The sequence below is a fragment of the Podarcis liolepis genome (assembly GCF_965112155.1).
Source record: "Podarcis liolepis genome assembly, chromosome: 1".
Classification (NCBI taxonomy): Eukaryota; Metazoa; Chordata; class Lepidosauria; order Squamata; family Lacertidae; genus Podarcis; species Podarcis liolepis.
In genome coordinates, this window is record NC_139554.1 from 53261462 (window position 1) to 53282689 (window position 21228).

The window sequence follows — 21228 nt, forward strand, 5'->3', positions numbered from 1 at the left end:
AATCTCTGCCAGCCTGGCCACCTAGCATGAAGAACAGAAAATAGGTTTTGCTCACAAGGTCTCCAAAAAACCCCAAACAGCACATTGTGGGGGGAACCACTTCTCCATATGGGAGTAACCATTCAGTTTTATGAGAGAAAAATAATGGGTTTTATTTGGTGTCACTTCTGAAGCAGGTGTGTAATACTTGTACAAGCAGCTGGTGGGGAAGAATGGCACCAAAGGATTAAGTACCTTCTCTCCAAGCATTACTGCTCAAAAGCAATTTGGGGTAAGTGAAAAGTTAGCAGGAGATCCAGTCCACAGGTCTCCTGCATAAAGTGTAGTTTGACCTCAGTATCATTAGATGTCTGCTTGCCCCTTTTTTTGTTTTTCTCAGTGGAAAGGTCAAGCCTGAATAACTAAGTGTTTATTTAGCAACAAACAAATGCAGCAAAAATCAGCCTCAGCTCATATGAAAAACCTTGGGACACATAAATTCACAGAAGTGGTTTCGGCTTGAGAGGGTTGACAGTGGTCCACAATTCAAGCAAACAAAATGTGTTGCTATAGAAACAGGGCGTTTAAAAGTAGCACACAAACACAAAAATCACACCAGTAAAAGAGCTTCTATTTCCAAGCTGAAAATGTTTATGACCAGAAAAGGCAAAGCGAGTGATCAACGTGTTTAGTTAAGCAAATGGTGCTAGTACTTGATGAGATATAGGGGAGGAAACATGCTGCCTTGGGCTAGGCAGTGCTGTGTTTTAGTTAGTTCTAGAGCTCCTTAGCCTCTTTTCTGCCATTTGGTATCCATGGCACTTGCAGTAGCACATCAGATGACTTGGCCAAATTGATCACTCAGGCTGTTCTCTGAACAAGGTTAACAGGAATGGATAGAATGGTGCCAGCCTGGCAGTTTGATAAAAACACACGAGTGATTTCAAAGGAATTAATCTGATAACACAAATGCTTGAAAAGCAAGAGGAGCAGTGGAAGTGGTAGAGAAGCTGGAGAACTAGAAAGTCTGGATTTACTACTTAGAACAAAAAAATGCCATGAAGCATCCTCACTCACCCACCTCAAAGTGGCTTCCTTTGCTACAGAAGTCATGCCTTAGTATGAAGCCTTAGCAAAGAGCCATTGCTTCTCCTGTGCTTACAATGCTGTTTTCCAATTCCTGACCAGTGGGATATATCCTTATGTGTCTTCTGTTGTTGGCCTTACAACACGACTTCAACAAGAACAATCCCTGAAAACTGATCAACCACACAAGGAGAATTGTGGGGCCGTTTTGCTAAGTGGGCCACACAAACACATTCAATTCTACAGTTTGAAGAGAAATAGAAGCTATAAACTCTGAACAGATACATCTTGTATCAAAATGTCATGTTTCAATTTGGGGCAATGAAGAATCATGATAGCATTCAGAGACAGATGGGTTTTAGAATTTAAAAGAACTAAAAAATAAAAATAAAAAAATCATCGTGTACAACTTAACTCTTATTCTAAAGCTGAAACAGTCAAGAGCCCTTGACAGATGGCAACGTCTTACAAAGTTCCTTCTAGGAACACATCTTCAGTGGAGTGTTTCTTACAAATATAACATTTTTATCTCGCACAATATGAACAGCATACACAACTCATCCATCAGTTCAATCTTTAATTAATGGAAGGATTCGGTATACCTTCAGTTCCAATAAATTCTTGTTTATAAGCAAATTGCCATAGAAACAGCTGCAAACTATATTTGAAATAAACAACTGGAGTTTTCCCCATTTCATATATAGGTTACACTTCTCATTAAAATAATAAAGCCTATGTTGATTGCATATCTTCATGCACAGTGCCTCAGTCCAAAGGCAGCATTTGAAGGAAGACTTTTTAAACCCAATGTGTGGTACCAATATAGAAAGCAGTGATGGGGGCTATGCTTCTTGGTGGTGGCTCAGTTTACAGTGCTCAGAGGATGCTCACTCTAATGGGTAACCTATGACCACTTAGATGCTGTTGGGACTAAAATTCCCATCAGCCAAAGCCAGCATGGCCAATAGTAGTGTAGTCTAACAACATTTGGAGGGTTATAGGTTCTCTATCCATGCTATAAGTATGGAAGAGTTGGGACTTAGACATATTCAAGAGTTTCCCCCCTATTGCAAAGGGTAGGCTTAGGGGACAGAGGACGAGGCTGATTTTGATAAAGCATCTCCTCCTGCCATGTTTTCTATTCCCTCCCCAGGCTCCATTGCTTATTTTAAATTAGCTGGGCCAAACTATGTAACATACATACCATCTAATTTAGCCCCTAGTATGGACGCTAAAGCAATCCTTACACCAGGGTAGTGAGCAAGGTGCTCTCCAATGTTGTTGGACTGCAACTCCCATTATCTCTGACCCTTGGCCATGCTCACAGCAGCTCATGGGCATTGTAGTCAAAACAACCTCTGAAGGGCACCAAATGGGCAAACCCAGCCCCATAAGAATGTGGGGTGAGGCACAGGGACCATTAGGGGAAAGAAGTGACACAAATGAGCCTTGGATCCTAAAGCTAAGAGTTCACAGAAGGAATGTTTCCTGTCCCAAACATCCCCAGAATCCCATCCAACACTGTTCAGGTGTGCCCATGAACCTCCTTTTCAAGATTTCCTTCCATAGAATCTTCATTAAGGTAAACTAATCACAGTCATAGATTCTAGCCTACAAGTACTGCTGATTCAATAATTACTGTGGACAGTATTTAGACAGGGCTAATGCACAGCCAATGAACAACTAACACCTATAACCACAAGGCAGTAAGAAAAAAAAAGCTGGATAACTTCATTGCTACCATTGAATTGGCAGTGAAACATACCCCTAAGCAGCAGGAATAGATCAAGGCAAGCATAAAGTAGGTTGGAATCTGCAGGCAGATTTCTAGGTAATCCAAAGATCAGCAAGGGTTTCTGGCTTGTCATGGTAAAAAGCCTTTTTTTCAACCCTAAGTGAGGTTACTGAAATCAAGAAAGCTTTGGGAAACAGGAGACAATTTACCTGTGAAAGGGTATGTGAGCACAGGCACTGAAAACCAATTCCTAGGCTGAGTATGTACACAGATCACTTTATTCTGCAATTCTATGCTTGGCACCATTTTGAAACTGGTTCTCATTGGTGGCAGTCAGGGTTCTATTGGCAAGCAAAGCAAGATTCTGCAAGAATAAAAGCTACCTGCCCTGACATAGACTGGTCTTGGTGGATCATTCCCAAATCTTACAACCTGCCAATTATGTGTTGCCTTTGAAAAGTATACTGAATGGACCCAGAAAACAGGGTGGGAAGCAGTGCTTTATAGATAAGCAATATAAACCCTTGCTTCCCCCAAACCACTATGGAGCTGTGTATTCATTCTACTGCTGTGTGAGATGCATTTCAGTGCAATTAGGCAATTCTTGCCACTTAGCAGCATCTTCAATGCCAGGGTACTCTGAGTAGACATACAGAGGGTTTTTTTGAAGAATGTGCTGTAGGATGCTCCTAGGAGAGGCCAGGACACTCTCCAAATGCATTAGAATACATTTGAAAATAAAGTTGAGATAGTAGGAATTTTTCAACAATGTAACACTGGGGAATTTAATGGTTTCAGGAGAGTCAGTTCTTTATACTGTGCTCACATACACTTCAGGTTTTTGGGAGACAGGCCTTATGTGTGCTACTGCAGTGCCTCAAGTTGTGCTTTGATTATTCCCTCTGGGGTTAACTGAGAAGATTCTTATTCATATAACCAATTTTTATGTAGCACAGTACAAACAAAAAGCCCAAATGTAGTCATTCTCCTCTGTCAGGAAAATCCTCTCTCAGCTTGCCTGAGGGAAAACTTGTTAAAAGTGGTGCTTGCAGATTAGCAAGAACTCAAGATATTTGATTCAAACCAGTCATACTAAAATTAATGCTCTACAGGGAAATTTGTTTTTCAATAAAACAAAAATAGTTTACCACCAAGCACTACACATTAGCAAACAGTACTAGAAAAAGGCATCACTCATCACTGGGAACTTGCGACTGTTACAGGCTCTCATTATAGCAGCCTCTTTCTTCTCTCCCTTCAAATGCTGGCATCATAATACTGAACTGAAATCAGGCTTGTCTCACCCAAACCAGTATTAATCTCTGGCCTCACAGCAAGAGCACAGTACCACAGAACATTTCATTCATGTGCGCATTGCCTCAGAGTCTGAATACATTGTCCTAAATGTCAGATTTACACGGGCTTCCCTGGAGTGATATTCCTTGGGTACGCGATGCTGAAACAAAGAACCAAAACAAAGTTAATTTGCTATCCATACACAAAACTTTACTGTAAGTATATACAAAAATATCCATATTCTTGTCTATCTCACAACTTCAGTCTGGACTTACATTTAAGGCTAAATACTTTTTCAAAGCTTTTTTTTAAAAATGCAAACAAACAAAAGCTCAATTTCATTTTGCTTTGCTTTTTGAAAGTTATTTCTCCAATATTAATAATTGTTATTGCCACATGAGATTGCCACGCAGTGCTATTTAAGCAAAGTGTTACGAGGTTTCTATCCCACTCTTACTGGTTTATCAGAAAGGATATTATAAAATTATAAAGTAAGATCTCAGAGCTTTTTGAATTGTTGACTGTTCCATAAGAAGCAGTCCAATTCCATAGGAAACAACGCTCCATAATTACCACTCCTGAAGACGTTTTATTTGTTCATTACCTTTCAATCTTAGGTTCCCCAATGATTATGCCTTGTAGAAATCCAGGGGGAAGAAATGGCATCCAACCCTGGGGAGTTCAGGGGGAAGGTGAACTATTTCCACTTATGTTTAAACAGTCTCACCTGCCAGTCTTCTTGAGCTGCTCCTTCCATCATAAGCAGCGTTCCATGATCCAATGGTATATGCACCCTCTGCACATAAGTGAAGTCGTTGTTTTCTTCCTGAAAAGAGAACATTATGTACAGCCAGTGTATAATTAACAGTTGAGCGAGGTTAGCCTGAGAGACAGAAACTTCCCAAGGTGTCCCAGCAAGTTCCATTACTTAGGGGGAATTTGAACCTAATCCATGGTTCCTAATCCAACATGCTAACCGCTATACCACACTGGTGTATCAACTACAGGCAACTCCCAATTTACACAGGGGTTATGTTCTGAGGCATCGCACACATAGATTTGAAACACCATTGGGAAAGCCTGCAAACACCCTCTAATGCCATGGAAACTCTTGAAGAACCCTTGAAAAAACCAGCAGCACTTACTAGACCACCAAACTGCACCATAATTGCTCCCTCCAAACCTCTTTTCTCAAACTCTTAACTCTCCACAAGGCCTCAAAGGTTGGTGGAAAGCCTCTCAGGATTGCACTTGCAAAGGCTTTCCTGACTCTTTTAGGGCCATTTCTGCTATTTTTAATGTCACTTCCGGGTTCGGCACAATGCACACGTCAATTGGATGCACCTACATTGGGAGCTGCCTGTATATCAAGTCTTGCTGCGTGTGGAGAGGGTAACTCCATCTCATCAGGTGGAATGTTAGGCAGAGATGGAGAAGCTGTGGCCCCCAGGTTTGTTGGTCCGCAACCCCCATCAGCTCCACCCAGCATGGCCAACATTCAGATCAATTGTTTAAGGCACTAATACTCCACACTTCAGTCAAAAATGGTTCTCGGGGCAGTTTACCAAAACCATGATTGAGGTTGTAGCTCAATGACATCTGAAGAAACGCAGGTTTCCCTACCTGATCTAATTCTCAGCACTGCTATCCACTTTTTTTACAGCTAACCTGCTGTACCTAAATGTATCTGGCCCTGTACTATAGTAATCTTTTTCAAACAAGGTTTTGCTCCAAGCAATCTTGAACATTATCTGGAGTTCTTGAATGAGAAGCTCAGCAATGGGGCTTGGAATCTAACAGCATCTGGATGTCTGCAGGTTCCCCATTCCTGATCTGTACCAGTCATTGGGAAACAGCAGGCACAAAAACATGTGTTTTGGAAAAGTATATTTGGGTCAGATGTAGTATGTTTGGCACAAAACCAGATAAGGAGAACTGGCAAAGACTAAAGTTACCATTTTTTGTTTGACAGAAAATCCAAAGATCAAAGAGTTGAATATGATGCTGGGAACAAGCAATGGATCACATGTCCCATGAAAAGCTGAAACAGCTGCCTTTCACAAACTGAACTCGGGGGATAAACAATGGCATTAACACAAAGCAGGGCTACAAGTTTACTGGGTAAAATCTAGCAACTGGCCTGGACAGGGGGCAGAAATCAAGGAAAATGAAGGCACTCTTTGAAATTCATGTATTTGTACCATCCACTTGATGCTTAAAATGCTTTAGAAACAGTCAGGACTGGGTTTCTTACCATGGCTACCCACATCTCCAAGAACCTCAGGAGTATATACTTCCACTGTTGAAAGCTGGGAGACCAGGGTTTAATCCCCACATGGCCATGAAGCTCACTTGGTGACCTTGGGCCGGTCACTGTCTCTCCACTTAACCTACCCTACAGGGTCGTTGTGGGGATCAACTGATGTGTGGGAGAACCATGTATGCCACCATGAGCTCCTTGGAGAAAAAGGTGGCATATAAATGTAATGAACAAATAATTAAAACCAACCTGTACAGTGGAGAAATGATGCTGGTGATGGAAAGGGGGGAAGCATTGGGGAAAGATATACGGCTCTGTATATGTGTGATACAAGCAGAGGTATAGGAGCAGGCTAGCACTGCCAATTCTATTGTGCTCCTCCCAACATATATATCTCAGGCTATTTTTTGTTGAGTTTAGGGTCAGCATAACCCTTAATTGGGGCTAGTGTTGATTAATGAAAGTCAACAATGAAAGAGTCATCAACGATGCATGATCTGGCCCAGAAGAAGGTTGCCAACGTGCTGTGCAGCACAGACTTGGCTGGATGATGTGTCTGAGCAAAACAATTGCCCAGATGGCTTTGGCAGGATATTCTGTCAGGCATCAATCAGGGGGTGGGAGGGAGGCGGAGCAGCAGTCATCTAAGAAAGCAATTTAGCTGACATAGGAAGCACCTAGTGCAGATTTTATCCAAAATGACTGCATCCCTGTAAGAGAGCAAACCAGCCAAGCTCTCCATTTTTGCACTGTTATCATGCATGCATTCTATTACTATTACCCACAAGAAAATCACCAGCACCACCACCACTTATATCCTGCTTTTCTCCAAAAGTGCTCAGAATGGCAGACATCTTCTCAAGTGGCTTACAGGTATACTTCATCTAAAGTGTGAAGATAATTTTTTACTTAGTGGCTGTTGTGACTAAGAGGGAAGGGGGAGTACGATACTATTGTTAATAAACAATATAAGTGGAGACGGTATGGAGTCAAACTCATTTTTCTTTGTTACGCCTCTTATGACCCTCCAATTCTGAGTTAAGTGTTATATTCCACACATATTGGGTCCAAGTTTCTGTGTGGAGTAGAGGGTGGTTTTCCCCCAATTGGAAGCAGCCACTTGTCTTGCTGCTGTCACAGGAAAGACCATCAACTCTTTATGCTTGACATTTGGATTGATACCATTTTCCACTGATGGCAGGGCTAGCATGGCACAAGATGTTGCTCCATAATAGCAGATGACAATGAAAAAAATGTAAGTCCAGAAATCCTTCATCATTATATTAATTCACCCTAGAAGCCTAGACCCTTCAAACTGCCCCATTTCTTCCTTTACAGGAAACCCACAACAACTCAACCTTTTAAGGCATCAACCCAGGAGTAGGTTCTAGGGAACACAGTGGAACTTACCGTATTTTTTGCCCTATAGGACGCACTTTTCCCCCTCCAAAAATGAAGGGGAAATGTGTGTGCGTCCTATGGGGTGAATGCAGGCTTCAGGAAGCTATCCGCAAGCCGTGGGAGCCCGGCGCAAATTCGCGCAGCTCTCCGCAAGCCGTGGGAGAGCTGCGCGACTTCGGGCAGATATCCGCAAGCCTGGGGAGCCCGGCGCGACTTCCCGCCGGGCTCCCTAGGCTTGCGGATAGCAGCCTGTTCTGGGGGCTGGAGTCGGGGGAAGCTCGGGCTTCCCCCGTCCCAGCCCCGCGCCTGGGGGGGGGGAAATAATTTTTTTTCTTTATTTCCCCCCCAAAAAAACTAGGTGCGCCCTATGGGCCGGTGTGCCCTATGGGGCGAAAAATACAGTACTTCTGAGGGAACATGTACAGGAGTGCACTATTAATGCTTCATCAGCAAAGCAAGAGCCTTTCTCTACAGTTCCTACTCTCTGAAATATCTTTTTTCTTTTGTAGACAATGAATAATTCTTACAAGTACAGGGGACTGGACCTTGCTCAGTGTCTCATTGGAAGGACAAAGTTAAACAGAGGATGAGTTTCCAACCATGTTTGCTCTTTGTATCTCTAGACTATCATGGACACTGTTATCTAACACATATATAACCCAACTCCTCCTTCCACCCCCCCTCGCAGCTGTTTCCTTGGTTACCAGCAAAGCAGCAGAGCTGCTGCCTGCCATCTAGCTATTATAGTTCAGTTTCATAGCTTACACTGCAGTGTAGATTTAAAGCTAGTAGGTTAACTGCATTGGACTAATTCCTTAAGCAAATGCAGGGCTCTGCAGCAAAACTTCCCGACGGAACAGGGAATTTCTGTAGAACTTAGGACCTACTGCTTAAACCAAAATCTTGGATATACCAGGATCTTTCTAAAATTAAAGGCCTCTTTACAAAATTAGCCACAGTGAACATCATTAGTACATGCAATGAATCCACACTAGTTTTTAGAACCCTATACTCTGTGTATGCATAATATCGCATGTATAGAGACTTTGCAAGGAGCCACAAATGACTCAGTTACATATCTGTGTTAAATAATACTCTGGGTCATAAATCCAGCATTTTACAGAAGCATCAGTGCCTCGGGCTATTCACCATGCCAACTTGCTTAAGGGGCTTGTGTGTCTGTCACTTCAGTACGGAACAAACATTGATTTCTGGCTTATTGCTCATGGTTAGTTTCAAACAAACAGACCATGATCTTGATCTGGGCCACCCAACAAGCCATACTATGACGTGCTTGAAATATGCAGGTGTTACATGGAAAGACCACTGGAGGAAGCATATTCACTATTAAACCATGGTTTGTTTGTTTCATTAAATTTATACACCACTTAATTGCAATGATAGAACAACTTTAAAAAGTTTAACTATGGCTTATTGGGCCATGTGAATGGGGCCTTTATAAAAACCAATAAACATTACAAACCAAGCAAGACTGAGAGGAAGACAGCACCCTGGGAAGGAAGGTAGGATCTAACTGGAGAATCACTCTGTTACTATAGAAGACACTATGGAAGTCACCCCAGCCGATACCACCTCTGTAAGGGCTAAAAATTAAAGCCTGTGGGGCTATAGAGGATGATCCCATGCTTCCTAGAGTGGAGGTGGAAGCATCCACCACTTCCCTCCAACAAGAAAGAAATTGTAGATGGGCAGCAAGCCCTTTGTGCTCAACTCTCAGAAGCCAGTCCATGGAGAGGGAAAGGAGGGAGGAATCTAATCCTTTTTTTGTACTTATACAAAGAAAGAACAGTAGAAAGAGAGAAGTAACAGAAGTAACAGAAGAAGAAAATTGCTAAGCCAAGATGAAAGAGTAAGGCAAGCCAAAGTGGAATGTGACTGCTTGGTGGAGGCAGGAACAAAAAACTGAAGAGGGGCCAGAGTATTTCCTATAAAAGCTACTCATGCCTTTGTCCACTAAAGGTGCAAGCTAAATTATATTTATTTATTTAGGTTTTAGTAGTTTTTTATGCTGTTAGTTTTGTTTTATTTTTGTCAGTTGAATTTTATGGCTTAAATTATGTATTTTTGGTAAAGTTTATGAGTTGCTTTGAACACCTTTATTGGCTGAAAGAAAGCATAGAAATAAACTCTAAAGAACCAAACTACAGAGCAGAGTAAAATAATTCCAACTAAACATATAATCAGAAATGCCAGTAGTGATTGATAGGACACATCTAGGACTTAATTCTTCCAGATTAAGTTTGTTCCCATGGCGCCTTTTTACACACAAAACATAGCTCCCCTCTTTTTTCCTCCTTGGCCTGTCTGAAAGAAACCTAAAACGGTTTTTGCTAGCTGAAAGAGTGACTGTTTCAAGGTAAAATGCAGCTAAACAAGTTTTCCATTAGACTTTATTTCAAGGAGAGACCAAGTAATGCAATGTTTTGAACCAAGTTAGTGAGTAAATTTGAAAACATAGCAGAGACCTCTTTTGCATCCATAACTGCAGTATTTACTAATGCAACCCCACTTAAGCAAGGGTTATGTTCCTGGTTACTGTGTGTATACATGAAATTGCATATAGTGGGGAACACCATCTAAAAAGCCTCTAACATCTTCGGAACCTCTGAAAACCCTTTAAAAAACCAGCAGCACTTACTAGCTACTGCTATTTCCCCCGCTGGTTTTGTGCCATTTTTGGTGTTTTTGCACTCTTTTCAGGCTGTTTTTGCCCTTTTTGCGTCCTTTTGCAATTTAAATCAAATCATTTATTTCCCGGCCCCATGCATATACGCAGTTGCACGTGAATCAAGCACATGTAAGTGGGGAGTTGCCTGTATACATAGACAATCATGTACTTACTACATCACTACAGAAACAATCACTACCATCGGGCAACATCATCACTCCTATACTAGCAGGAGTAATAGATTTGAGGAAGCAGCTGAGACTAGCTTTAAAGAGTTAATGCTCTTTGAGCCCACCCTAGAAGTGTGGTGTAGTAGTTATGCGTGTTGAACAAAGACCTGGAGACCAGGGTTCAAATCCTCAGCCAGCTATGAAGTTCACTGGGTGACTGTGGATCAGTCACTGTCTCTCAGCCTAACCTACTTCACAGTGAAATAGGGAAGAGAATCTTGTATGCCACCAGCAGAAATGGCCCAGGGACTACTGACTACCTGCACAGAAACCATATTACACTATGCAATTTAGAATAACCAAATACAAGGTCAACTCCATTAGGCCTTTCAACTGGTTTACACAGTTCCCTACAATGTAGAGAAGCCAACACACTTACAGGCAAAGGTTTTTTCCTCATCTCAAACATCCGGGTGGCACCAAGGCTGAGGGAGGCTATGACAGGGTTTCTTCCCAGCTCAGGCTCGTCGTCACTGTGCCAGTCAACACTGTCCTTCTCATTTCGATATAGGTTGCACAGCAGAGAGTTGAAGGAGTGCTTCGTGAAATCTTCAATGCGATCCTTCAGCATGGTCAACAGTGGGTGCCACTGAAAGTTTGTTCCCACAGAAAAAAATGGACAGAAAAAACCCGGATTAACATGGGAAGAAGTACAAGTCATATGCAGAGGGAGAGATGGGGCGTGAAAAAAAATATGCAAAGCATCGAAGGGAGATTTCCAGGGCATCGAAAGGCTTGGAACAGCTGGCAAAAGGACCACCTGATCTCAATCCATTGTTAGAGAACACTGAATAATGGATCAACTGCTCCAGAACTTTCCACGCCAGCTTGTGCCATGTTCTCAGCAGTTTGTTCGTATGCATTAAATTGGCATTAAAAAACATGCCTGGGGGCTATGCCATCAGCCAAGGCCTCATAATGCAAATCTGATGCTTCAGCCAATGTGGTCAGATTGGCAGTGAAACAGAAAGCCAAATACAGCAGCATAGGAAAGGGCATGTGTAACCTGGCACTCTTGTGCACTTCAGTTTTAAGGTGTTCACTTCAGTTTGTTTCCTGCTTGGCAGGAACTGAAGGTGTTCACTTCAGTTTTAAGGTAAGGCACTTCAGTTTGTTTCCTGCTTGGCAGGGGGTTGGACTCGATGGCCCTTGTGGTCTTTTCCAACTCTATGATTCTATGATTCTGTGTTGGTATCTGTGCACTTCTCACACAAACACATGCTCCTTGCCAAGTAAGTGTTGTATTTTCATTGTGCCAAACACACCTCCAATAATTTTGTTGTATTGTGCTGAAAAAGGGGAAAGTGATGAGGAAAAGGGTAGAAGAGGATAAGTGGGACTATGAAGGGGAACAATTTAGCATCTAGTTAAAAGAAAAGGCAGAAAAAGTTAATAAACTGTTACAAACCTAATTAGTACGATTTTGGAAAATGAAGAGAGTAAGAAATGGGTTTTGCTATGTTTGGGGCATGCACATATATTACACATTAGTTTATCAAAGTGAAGTAAGAGTTGCTTAGCCTCTAAGAGTTGTCAAGAACCAAATCCATTACATATTCTTCTTTGGGGCTTACTAGGAACACACCCATACCCATATATTACCATGCTTATTACGCTATTTTATTCTAATTGCTTCTCAGACATAATATACCACGTTTCTTTATTCCTTTCTTGCTGTATAGTGAGCTTTGCTATTGTTGCCTGTATTTTTAACTTTATTTCAAAATAAAATTCCATGAGCAAGTCACATGTGCAAAGAAAAAAAAAAGCTATTTGCATTTTGATTCTAAACACATATTCATAATCTCTCCCAGTTGAGTTGCTGGAATTTTTTTTTTTACAATCTGAAGAGGTGCTAAACTTAACATACCTGTATAAATTCCTTCATGAAAATCAGAGAGCCTGGCATTATTACACCAGTAGTATTTTCCAACCATAGTATTTTTTTAATAATCATGTACCACCTACCTGGAGCCTGTAAATTGCTCATGGCACTCACTGAATGTGTGCACCTGCGCTAAAATATTTAAACTAGTTTCAAGCCTATTAAATTTCATGACCCATAACTAATGAACAACTGGAGAAGTTAAGAGATCCCCCAATGAAGAACTTACAGCGCTGTATCAATAGCACAATATCAAGGGTGTACCCTAGGCAAAATGATGCATTTTAAGCTGGCTGAAATTCAAGTGTAGAGGCAATCCTACCTGGGATGGGAGAACTAACACTGATCTCCCATTCTAACATGTCACCTGACAGCAGGAATACAAACAGGCATTCTTCTGTAGCCAAGGAGTAACTGCTGTCCAGTTGTTATGTAAAAAGTCAGCAGGCTACCATATTATTAAACTTCTATCCTACTCATCCTTCCAAAAGAGCCCAGTGCAGCATCACAACAGCTGTACTGCTCACTTTTAATAGTGAGATTCAGATAAAAATACTGTATTGTATGTAGGCAAAGTTATTTTAACTTCTGCAAGTACACATGTTTAGGCATATATACATACATCAGCATTTGCCTTCATTGTTAGCCTGGAGTAAGTATATGGAAGTTCACCATACCAAGCGGTGAGTCTGGGTTCATCGTAAGACAGATCTAGAGAGAAAGAAAGGAAAAACAAAATATCTGTGACCCCCATATAAGTAACCCAGCCCCGATATACTGACCAAAGTACAGTTTGGTAAAGATCCTTGGTGGATGGCTTGATAAATGAAGTTCCCTTCTCCCCAGTTCCATCTGCAATTACTCTCTGCATTTACTCAAAGATCAGTAAAAACACTCCTTACACAGAGAAATAAAGCCTATCAATCCACTTAGCCGAATATGGTCTACATCAAGGGCAGCCATCATAGTTCACTCCATATGTTTGTTGGACTACAATCCCCATCATCCCCAGCCAGCATTGCCAATGGTAAGGGATGACGGGAACTGAAGTCCAGCAACAACTGGAGGACATCACATTGGCTGGCCTACAATAACTGGCAGCAGTTACCTAGGGTTTCAAACAAGAGGCATTTCCAGCCCTACCTGAAGATGCCAGTGACTGAATCAAGCAGGCACTTCAGGACTTTAAGCAGAGGCTTGACAACCATATGTCAGGAGTGATCTGATGGTGTTTCCTGCTTGGCAGGGGGTTGAACTCGATGGCCCTTGTGGTCTATTCCAATTCTATGATTCTAGGACTTGTTTGATGTGGTCGAGGGAGAGATTTTGTAGGCTGTTCATATTATCTGCTGTGTCATCTTGCTTGCAATACAAGACTATAAAAAGATACAACACAACTGCCCCCAAGTGGACAAAACTAACAGAGCATACTTCTGCCTGCAGTAATAATAATAATAATATATATTGGTACACCACAGATGCAGCTAGGAGATGTATTTGAAGGTTTTCCTTTAGGGAAATCCTATCAAACTCTATGAAGCAGAATTGCCACTGTTGACCTTTGGTGATAAGCACAAATTATGGCCTTGGTGTCAAACCCAAAATCTTATTGTCAGGCCCTGTCCAAGGGGCAGGTAACCGTAGGACACGCTTTTGCTACAGATTGTGGTTAACTGTGATCCTAAGCTATTAGAAAACCACTGGCTCAGCAGTCACACTGTGCTGAAAGCACCAGGGAGGAACAAAGCAGGTTCAAGCTGCTCTCTGGGAGACGGCATGTCTGAGCAGCCCCAGTAAGCCATCGTTTGACTTACTGTGACATGTGAACCAAGCCATGATGACTAGAAGGAGCATTCTAATATTTTTCAAAATATGCAGGAAAGCATCCTTAGAATGCCCACATGAGGATTGGGAAAGGACAGCGAGAATGGTCTTGGTGCTCCTCGACTTGTTCCAAATGGTACCACTCTCAGTGACTGCCACTGCTTGGGACCCTTCACAGCTGCATGGCCTCAGCCACCAGCTTTCTCCTCCAGAAGCAGGCAGTTGTAATGGGCCAGGAGCGACTATGTTTTCTCTCCCACATCATCCGCCACCAGGTAAGTTTGTCCAGGGGTGCATGGGCTACCAACGACTCCAAAACTGCTACAGCCAGCAGTGACAATGGAAAAAGGGGCTAGGGGCTAAAGCAATGTGTCAGCCTAGTGGGTCCTGGCAGATGCCACGGTAACAGCAGGCCTGGCCACAGTAAAAGTGGGCAGTTAAACGAGAATGACTGTACCATTACCCTGCCTGATGTGTGTTCTCTGCCTCCAGGGGATCTCTTGGAGGAGTTGTTCAAACATCCAGTCTGCTTCGTTTAAGTCAATGAAGCCAGGAATCAAATGAATCCTAGCACAGGAAAAACTGGATTATACAGGAGCATTGCGAGATCCGTCTCCCAAGCATTTTAATGTACAAATGCATTTCAGTTTAAGTGCAAGTGCTAACTTTGACACATGGCTGTCATTCAAAGCTAGTTAGCAGTTTATGATTTTTAAAAAATCTCTTTACCAAAAAACTTAATCAAGACAACTTCAACAGACAAGCTTGCTATCTGTGTTTTTTCCCGTAGGAACCTGGAAAACTACCTCTAACATTAGATACTGAAAATGAAGCTTTTATGGCATATCCAAAGAATATTATTCTTGAAAATGTTTCTATGCGGCCAAGCGTATGCAGGCAATTAAAAAAGAAAGCTCCTTTCAGTAACACTTAGCTGATGATCTCTGATTTTAGCTTTCATGTTGTTTTTATTGTATATAGACATTGTTATAAACCACTTTGATATTTTTAATGAAATAGCGGTAGATAGTTTTATAAATGAATATATAGATAAAAAGTGACAATATTTTGAAGAGAAAATAAGGAAAATACAGTGATTCACAGGAAGATCAGTGGAGCAGCTAGCTCAGAGATTTTCCAGCCATTTCTGCTTCCAGTCATTCCGGTAATATGCAAGTAAAACTTGGGAAGCAAGAGCCTTTCCCTGTATTACTGTCTAGCATAGTCCACATTCAGTGCACTGAAGTACACGCTTTCTGTAGCACCAATGCGTCAGCCAATTCAGAACTGGCCAGAATCCAACTGCATTATTCTGCAATAATAACAAAGGAGAGTTTTTATCTGCTTACCGAGATATTCCTGATGGTGATGTGCTGATCTCATACACACCCTGATTCCTAAGAACAAGGAGGAAGAGAAAATCAGTCAGATATGGTTGAGCAGGCATACGTGATTCAGAATACCAACAAGGGCCAGGGAAAGAAAGTCTACTAAATGACCACTGAGGCCATTCTTTTGCCATGGAAAAGCTAATAGGAAAGAGAAGGTGTTGTCCATATCACTATATGTCAGAAGAGCACCTTATTCTACAATGAATTCAAGTTGTACTTACTCTATTCTTTTGGGCTCTGGGGGTCTACGCACCACCTAAGGGGAAACAACAACAACATTCTGTAGAGCAGGCACATTCAAGTAAGTTAGCTAAAAAGGTGTAATTTGGTAACCCAGTAATAATCCTGCACGTGTCTTAAGTTTTCATGGATTGGTTACTGTAAGCAGCATTGGCAGCCTTTGAGCTGGACAGTATATGTTATTTATTTAAAATATTTCCAGCTTGTCCTTTATCCAAGGTTCTCAGGCAGGAAACGGTAAAACTGCAGTTAGAAATAACAATCCATAGCAAACATGAACAGAATAAAATTCACAGTACAATTCATCATTAAATGGTAAACTACAAAATCCAACTGAGTATTAACAACCTCCCAAGGCCTAAGTGAACAACCATGTTTTAAGCTGGAGTCTAAATGGGGGAAAAAAGAGTAAGACCATGCTGAAATTCAGAGGGGAGTTCCACAACCAAGGTGCCACCACAGAGAAGGCCCTTTCCTACACCAAAGCGTAACATATGATTCCGGCAGTGGGTTACTAAGGAGGAGCTTCCTAGTAGATCTTAACATCAAGGCAGAACTATATACGGAGAGGCTATACTTCAAGTATGCCAGCCCCAAGTTACTCAAGGCACTGTAAGTCATCAGCAGTATCTTGAACTCAGACCAGAAAAGTATAGGCAGTCAATGTAATTGTTTAAGAACAAAATTAAATATGGATTCAACTGGTTACTTCACTCAGCAACTGAGCAGCGGTATCTTGTGCTAGCTGCGGTTTCTGAGGAGTCTTCAAGGGCAACCCTATGTAGACACATTACAATAATCCAACTGGGAGGTTATCAGAGCATGGATTATTGTGGCCAGAAGCTTTCCCCGTCCAGAAGCAGCTGTAGCTGGGAAAAAGCATTCTGTACCACTAAGGGCACCTGAGCCTCTGGTGACAATGCCAAATCTACGAGTAGACCCAGAAAACAAACCTGCTCCTTCAAGAGGGGTACAACCCCTTCAAGAACAGATTGAATACCTTATACCCAGACCCTAGCACAGCATTTCTGTCTTGTCAGGATTCAGCTATTTAATCTCTACCTCTTCTGGGGCTTTAAAAACAAACTGCCTTTCAGATGGAAGCTGCTCCTCTCTTCTCACCCGGGACTGTGTTGTGCTTGCAAAGGCTTGGTTCCTGCGGCTGGAAGTTCCAGAAGCTAAGACAGAAAAAGAAAGAACCAGCCAAATTAGTTAATACACATGGCTTGGTATTTCTGGTACACTTGTAAACAGAACCTCAGAAATGTAGCTTTGAGAGTGACTCCCAAAGCCGAAGATCTCAAATCCCTTCACAAAGAACATACCATTTTTTGAGAACTGTATGTGAAATAATAATAATAAAAAATCCACTGCACAAGTGCCATGTATCTAGATCTTCAAAGACTGCCCATGTAAATAACTACAAGATGAAGCTTTCCTTCTATAACCTTTAGGTATAATACAAGCAGATACATGAAAGCCTGGCAAACATTTGGGTGGAGGAACTACCACCCTCCTTTCCCCCCTAAAGCCTCCCACCCCCCACAAAATGGAGATAAAATTGGATTATGAAATATTTTCTTTTACAGTGTTGAACAAAATGTTTGAGACAAGGTGTTTATATATTTCTCTGCCAAAATTATTTCTAAAACTGTAACAGAAAAGACTTTTATATAAGAGTATGTTCAATATTTGATCATTACAGTTCCATTATTTGATCAGAGTACAACTCTCAAATGCAACAGTAAGACATGTTTCTGCCACTTATGGGGAAACTTCATTGTCACAAGCTTCCTTTGTTTGTGGTCCTCTTCTTGCTAGCATAGTTAGTGAATCTATTTTTGCCCTCCTGAATATGTCTTAAAGAACTGGGGGTGGGACAACGTACAGGGCAACCTAATTTTGTTACTATCCCAATTCAAGCTGTCACAAATCTGTTGAATCGAAGATGCAAAGGCAGAAATGTAAGTGATGATAACACTACTTCTCAATTTGACAAAATAAGCAGCACACTTAGGACTTGATATTGGAAAGGTGCTTTCAAATGTTGCAGAATAGAGAACACCTTCACGTATCTAGCCAAGGAAGGAAGTCTGGAATTCTACCAAGCATATACCTCCTGCAACGCTGTGGCAAAGCCTTTCCACAACATAGCCTCAGACTCCTCTTGCTTCTTACCTACTTCAGATTTCTCCATCTCCTGCAGCATGTAAAAGAAACTGGGAAATGTTTGGAAATACGTGTATCAAATCAAGAAATAAGCTGGCATGTGAAAGAGTAGAAGCTGGTTTCAGTCTGGGCAAACCTTGTTTTTAGAAGTGTATGGTAAATTTGGCAAATATGAAGAAAATGAAACTGATAGTGATAGCTTATAAAGAAAGCCTGATTAAATTTTATGCAGTATTCATGTACCTGAATAAACTGTACTTTTAATATAACAAATAGTAATTCTATGGTAAACCAAGTTATACATAATGCAAAAGAAAGAATGAAAGGTTACACTGGGTACCTTGAATGCATATACTATTCAAACCTGAAATGAGTCTTGTAATTGTCTTTTTACTTCAGATGTTTATCTCTAGGAAGCATAAAGGCTTATGCACACAGTTCTTCAGGCAGACTAAAATTAGTATGCTTACTAACTTTAGGCAGTTAGTATATTTACTTATGCTATTTATCTCAGGAAAACTTCTTAGGAAAAATTGGAGCAGCATCTATTAAGCAGAACCCCAGATATTGGAATGGCAGAGGAAAATGTTGGATCCACTGACTTTTTGAACAGCAGGTTCTCTCTCATACACGCAGAGCACACCCTATGCCAACCACCCAGTCAAACTCTACTCGTTTTTGGCCAGAAATTCAGCAGAATGATCACCACATATTGTGCTGTAGGTGGAACTTGTAGTCCTGTTTGAAAAGCAGGAAGAGATGCCACCAAACCAAGCAGACAGACCTGTTGGGACCCAAGGTCTGAAGAACAAAGAAGATTATTCCATTCTCTTTCTTTCATCTGGTTTGGAATGGTGCATGCTTTCTTATACAAGGAGCAGGATAGAGGATACAACATGCCTTTTGGTAATAGTCTACAAAGTTGTATTAATAAGGATTATCCCCTAAGGTTAAGAGGCTTAAGAACATTATACAGATCCAAGCTTAGGACTGGTAAAGAAAACCAGACACTTTTAATTTTGTTCAATTATATACATCTATATAAAAACAAAAACATGATCTTGCCTGCACGAGAAGCTGCTCTGTTATTAACTGGTCCAGCCCAGCCCCCCTGCACTCTGGCTCTTTGCCTTTTATCTTCCATTATCCTTTAGAGTATCTTCCAGACCCTGTTGCAAAGGATTTAGCTTTCTTTTCTGTTTTAAAATATAAAGGAATGATAATTAAGCACATTAAGATATCCACAGCTTCTAGAGAGGTGTTAGAACATAGCAGATAATAGCCTATCTATAAGCCACAGAACCCCAGTTCAAATGTTAACTTGGGCCACATTCAAATCATACATATAAAGCTCTATGATACAATTTTAAACAATCATGGCTCCCCTCCTAAAAATTTTAATTCTGGGAGCTGTAGTTTGCTAAGGGTTTTGTTGGGAGACCCCTATTCCCCCCACAGAACTACAATTCCCATAGTTCCCATTCCTTCACCCTGTGAAGAGGGACTGATTACTAAACCACTCTGGGAATTGTAGCTCTATGAGAAAAATAGGGCTCCGCTAACAACTCACAGCACACATAACAAACAACAGCTCTGAGAATTCTTTGGGGGAAGCCGTGACTGTTTAAAGTGATATCATAGTGCATAAGATGTATGATGTGAATGTGGCAGCCTTAAGACTTTACTTACCTGAAAGTAAGCCCTATTAAACTCAAGGGTAAATTACTTCTGGGCAGATATATGTAGGTTCATTCATGAACACGCTGCACGGCCTCAGGCAACCTACTCTCAGTTCCCAATGTGTGATGGTTACTGTGTCAAACTCAGACCTGGGAGAGATCAGGATTCATATCCAGCCCACGGAGCTCACTGGGTGACCTTGGGCCAGTGAAGATAAATGGGATAGGGAAAGAAGCGTGAACGCCACACCTTGAGCTCCTGGAGGGAGTGAAGGCAATATATAAATCTAGCTACAAAAAAAATAAAAAATACTCGGGGAGAACTATTGCTTTGGAAGATGCAGCAGCAGCACAGCTACGGAGCCGACAACCTGGAAGTGATCTCCCATTGAATCCAGTGGGACTTCCTGCACTGTCAGCGGCCTGGCCTCAAAGACGCAGACCCCCCCCCCTTTCTTAAATCTCTTCAGAAGAGGCGAAACATACACGGGAGCGAAACCCATGCACGCTCGGAACTACGCTGGAGCCTGAGGAAGAGAAGGCAGAGAACGCGGTCGGGGTCTGTGTGTGTGTATAAACACACACACACACACACACACACACACGAATAGACTTATGTATATATGTATGGCGTCTCCCCTTCCTGAAGCAAAATTCAGGGCTTAAGCAGCATAAGCATCGGCAGAAGGCCGCCTTTCTTTTATTTCCTCACAACTCGGCCTACCTAAAGCCCACCCACCGAACCTCCGCGCTCTTCCGACCTCTCCTTTCTTCCCGCCCTCCTTTTAACTACCATCCCTCCCGCCCCCCGCCGCCGCCGTCACCGGAGCTCCCACTCACCGGCGGCACAAAACACAGCAGCTCCCTCCTCCTCGGCCAGACACCTGCGGTAAAAGAGGCAGCCCCGCCCCCGCCTGCGTGCGCACGCTCAGGAAAGCCTCCGCCCCCTTCTGCCCCGCTGCGCGAATGGGAACCGACAGGCGACCCCCTCCCCCGCCAGACCATTCCTTGCGCAGGCCCCGCCCCCTCTGCTGATACCGGGACCTCCGAGTAAGGTCCGGATGCGCGAAGGAGCCCTGCCGCAGAAAGCCCGCCGGCCTACCTAGCCTAGCATAGGGGAAGCCGCGACAAGCAACAGCCTTCTCCCATCCCTGACCCCCAAGCAGCTAGCATCAGGGCAGTAGCTACGGGGTGGTGAGGTGCCCCCCCCCGCAAAATCGGCTAAATAATATATCCATAAGTATGTCTATACAGTAAATAAAAATATCCATTATTGCCTCATAAGAAAAGGTTTTAAATAGAGGGTGAACGGAATGGGGGCGGGGGCGGAAAGAAGGCAGAAAGAAGAGCTAATTTGTCCGTGG

General features: G+C 42.2%; 1 protein-coding gene and 1 long non-coding RNA gene across 2 annotated transcripts; both read right to left on the minus strand.

Annotated features, from left to right (window-relative positions):
- Positions 1 to 1351: 1351 nt before the first annotated feature.
- On the minus strand, positions 1352 to 20806 carry ALKBH3 (alkB homolog 3, alpha-ketoglutarate dependent dioxygenase). Its single transcript, XM_083465584.1, has 10 exons — positions 20705 to 20806; positions 19251 to 19381; positions 17079 to 17194; positions 15998 to 16032; positions 15735 to 15782; positions 14849 to 14952; positions 13184 to 13272; positions 11056 to 11265; positions 4824 to 4922; positions 1352 to 4256 (listed from the first exon to the last, which is right to left on the minus strand). Exons 2-10 carry the CDS (start codon positions 19327 to 19329, stop codon positions 4164 to 4166), a joined length of 873 nt encoding a protein of 290 aa, XP_083321710.1. The 5' UTR covers positions 19330 to 19381; positions 20705 to 20806; the 3' UTR covers positions 1352 to 4163.
- Positions 5795 to 9736, minus strand: LOC310689236. Its single transcript, XR_014517415.1, has 2 exons — positions 8158 to 9736; positions 5795 to 7761 (listed from the first exon to the last, which is right to left on the minus strand). It is a non-coding gene; the product is annotated as an uncharacterized lncRNA (long non-coding RNA).
- Positions 20807 to 21228: the final 422 nt, after the last annotated feature.

Bases quoted from the DNA above. Each gene is read 5' to 3' on its own strand.
- ALKBH3 (XM_083465584.1), bottom strand. From the start codon at position 19,329: ATGGAAGATAAAAGGCAAAGAGCCAGAGTGCAGGGGGGCTGGGCTGGA. The intron at 14,953-15,734 runs GTAAGCAGATAA...TTCCTGTGCTAG, and splicing joins TCACCATCAGGAATATCTCG to GATTCATTTGATTCCTGGCT. The intron at 11,266-13,183 runs GTATGTATATAT...ACAAACTTTCAG, and splicing joins CAATGAAGGCAAATGCTGAT to TGGCACCCACTGTTGACCAT.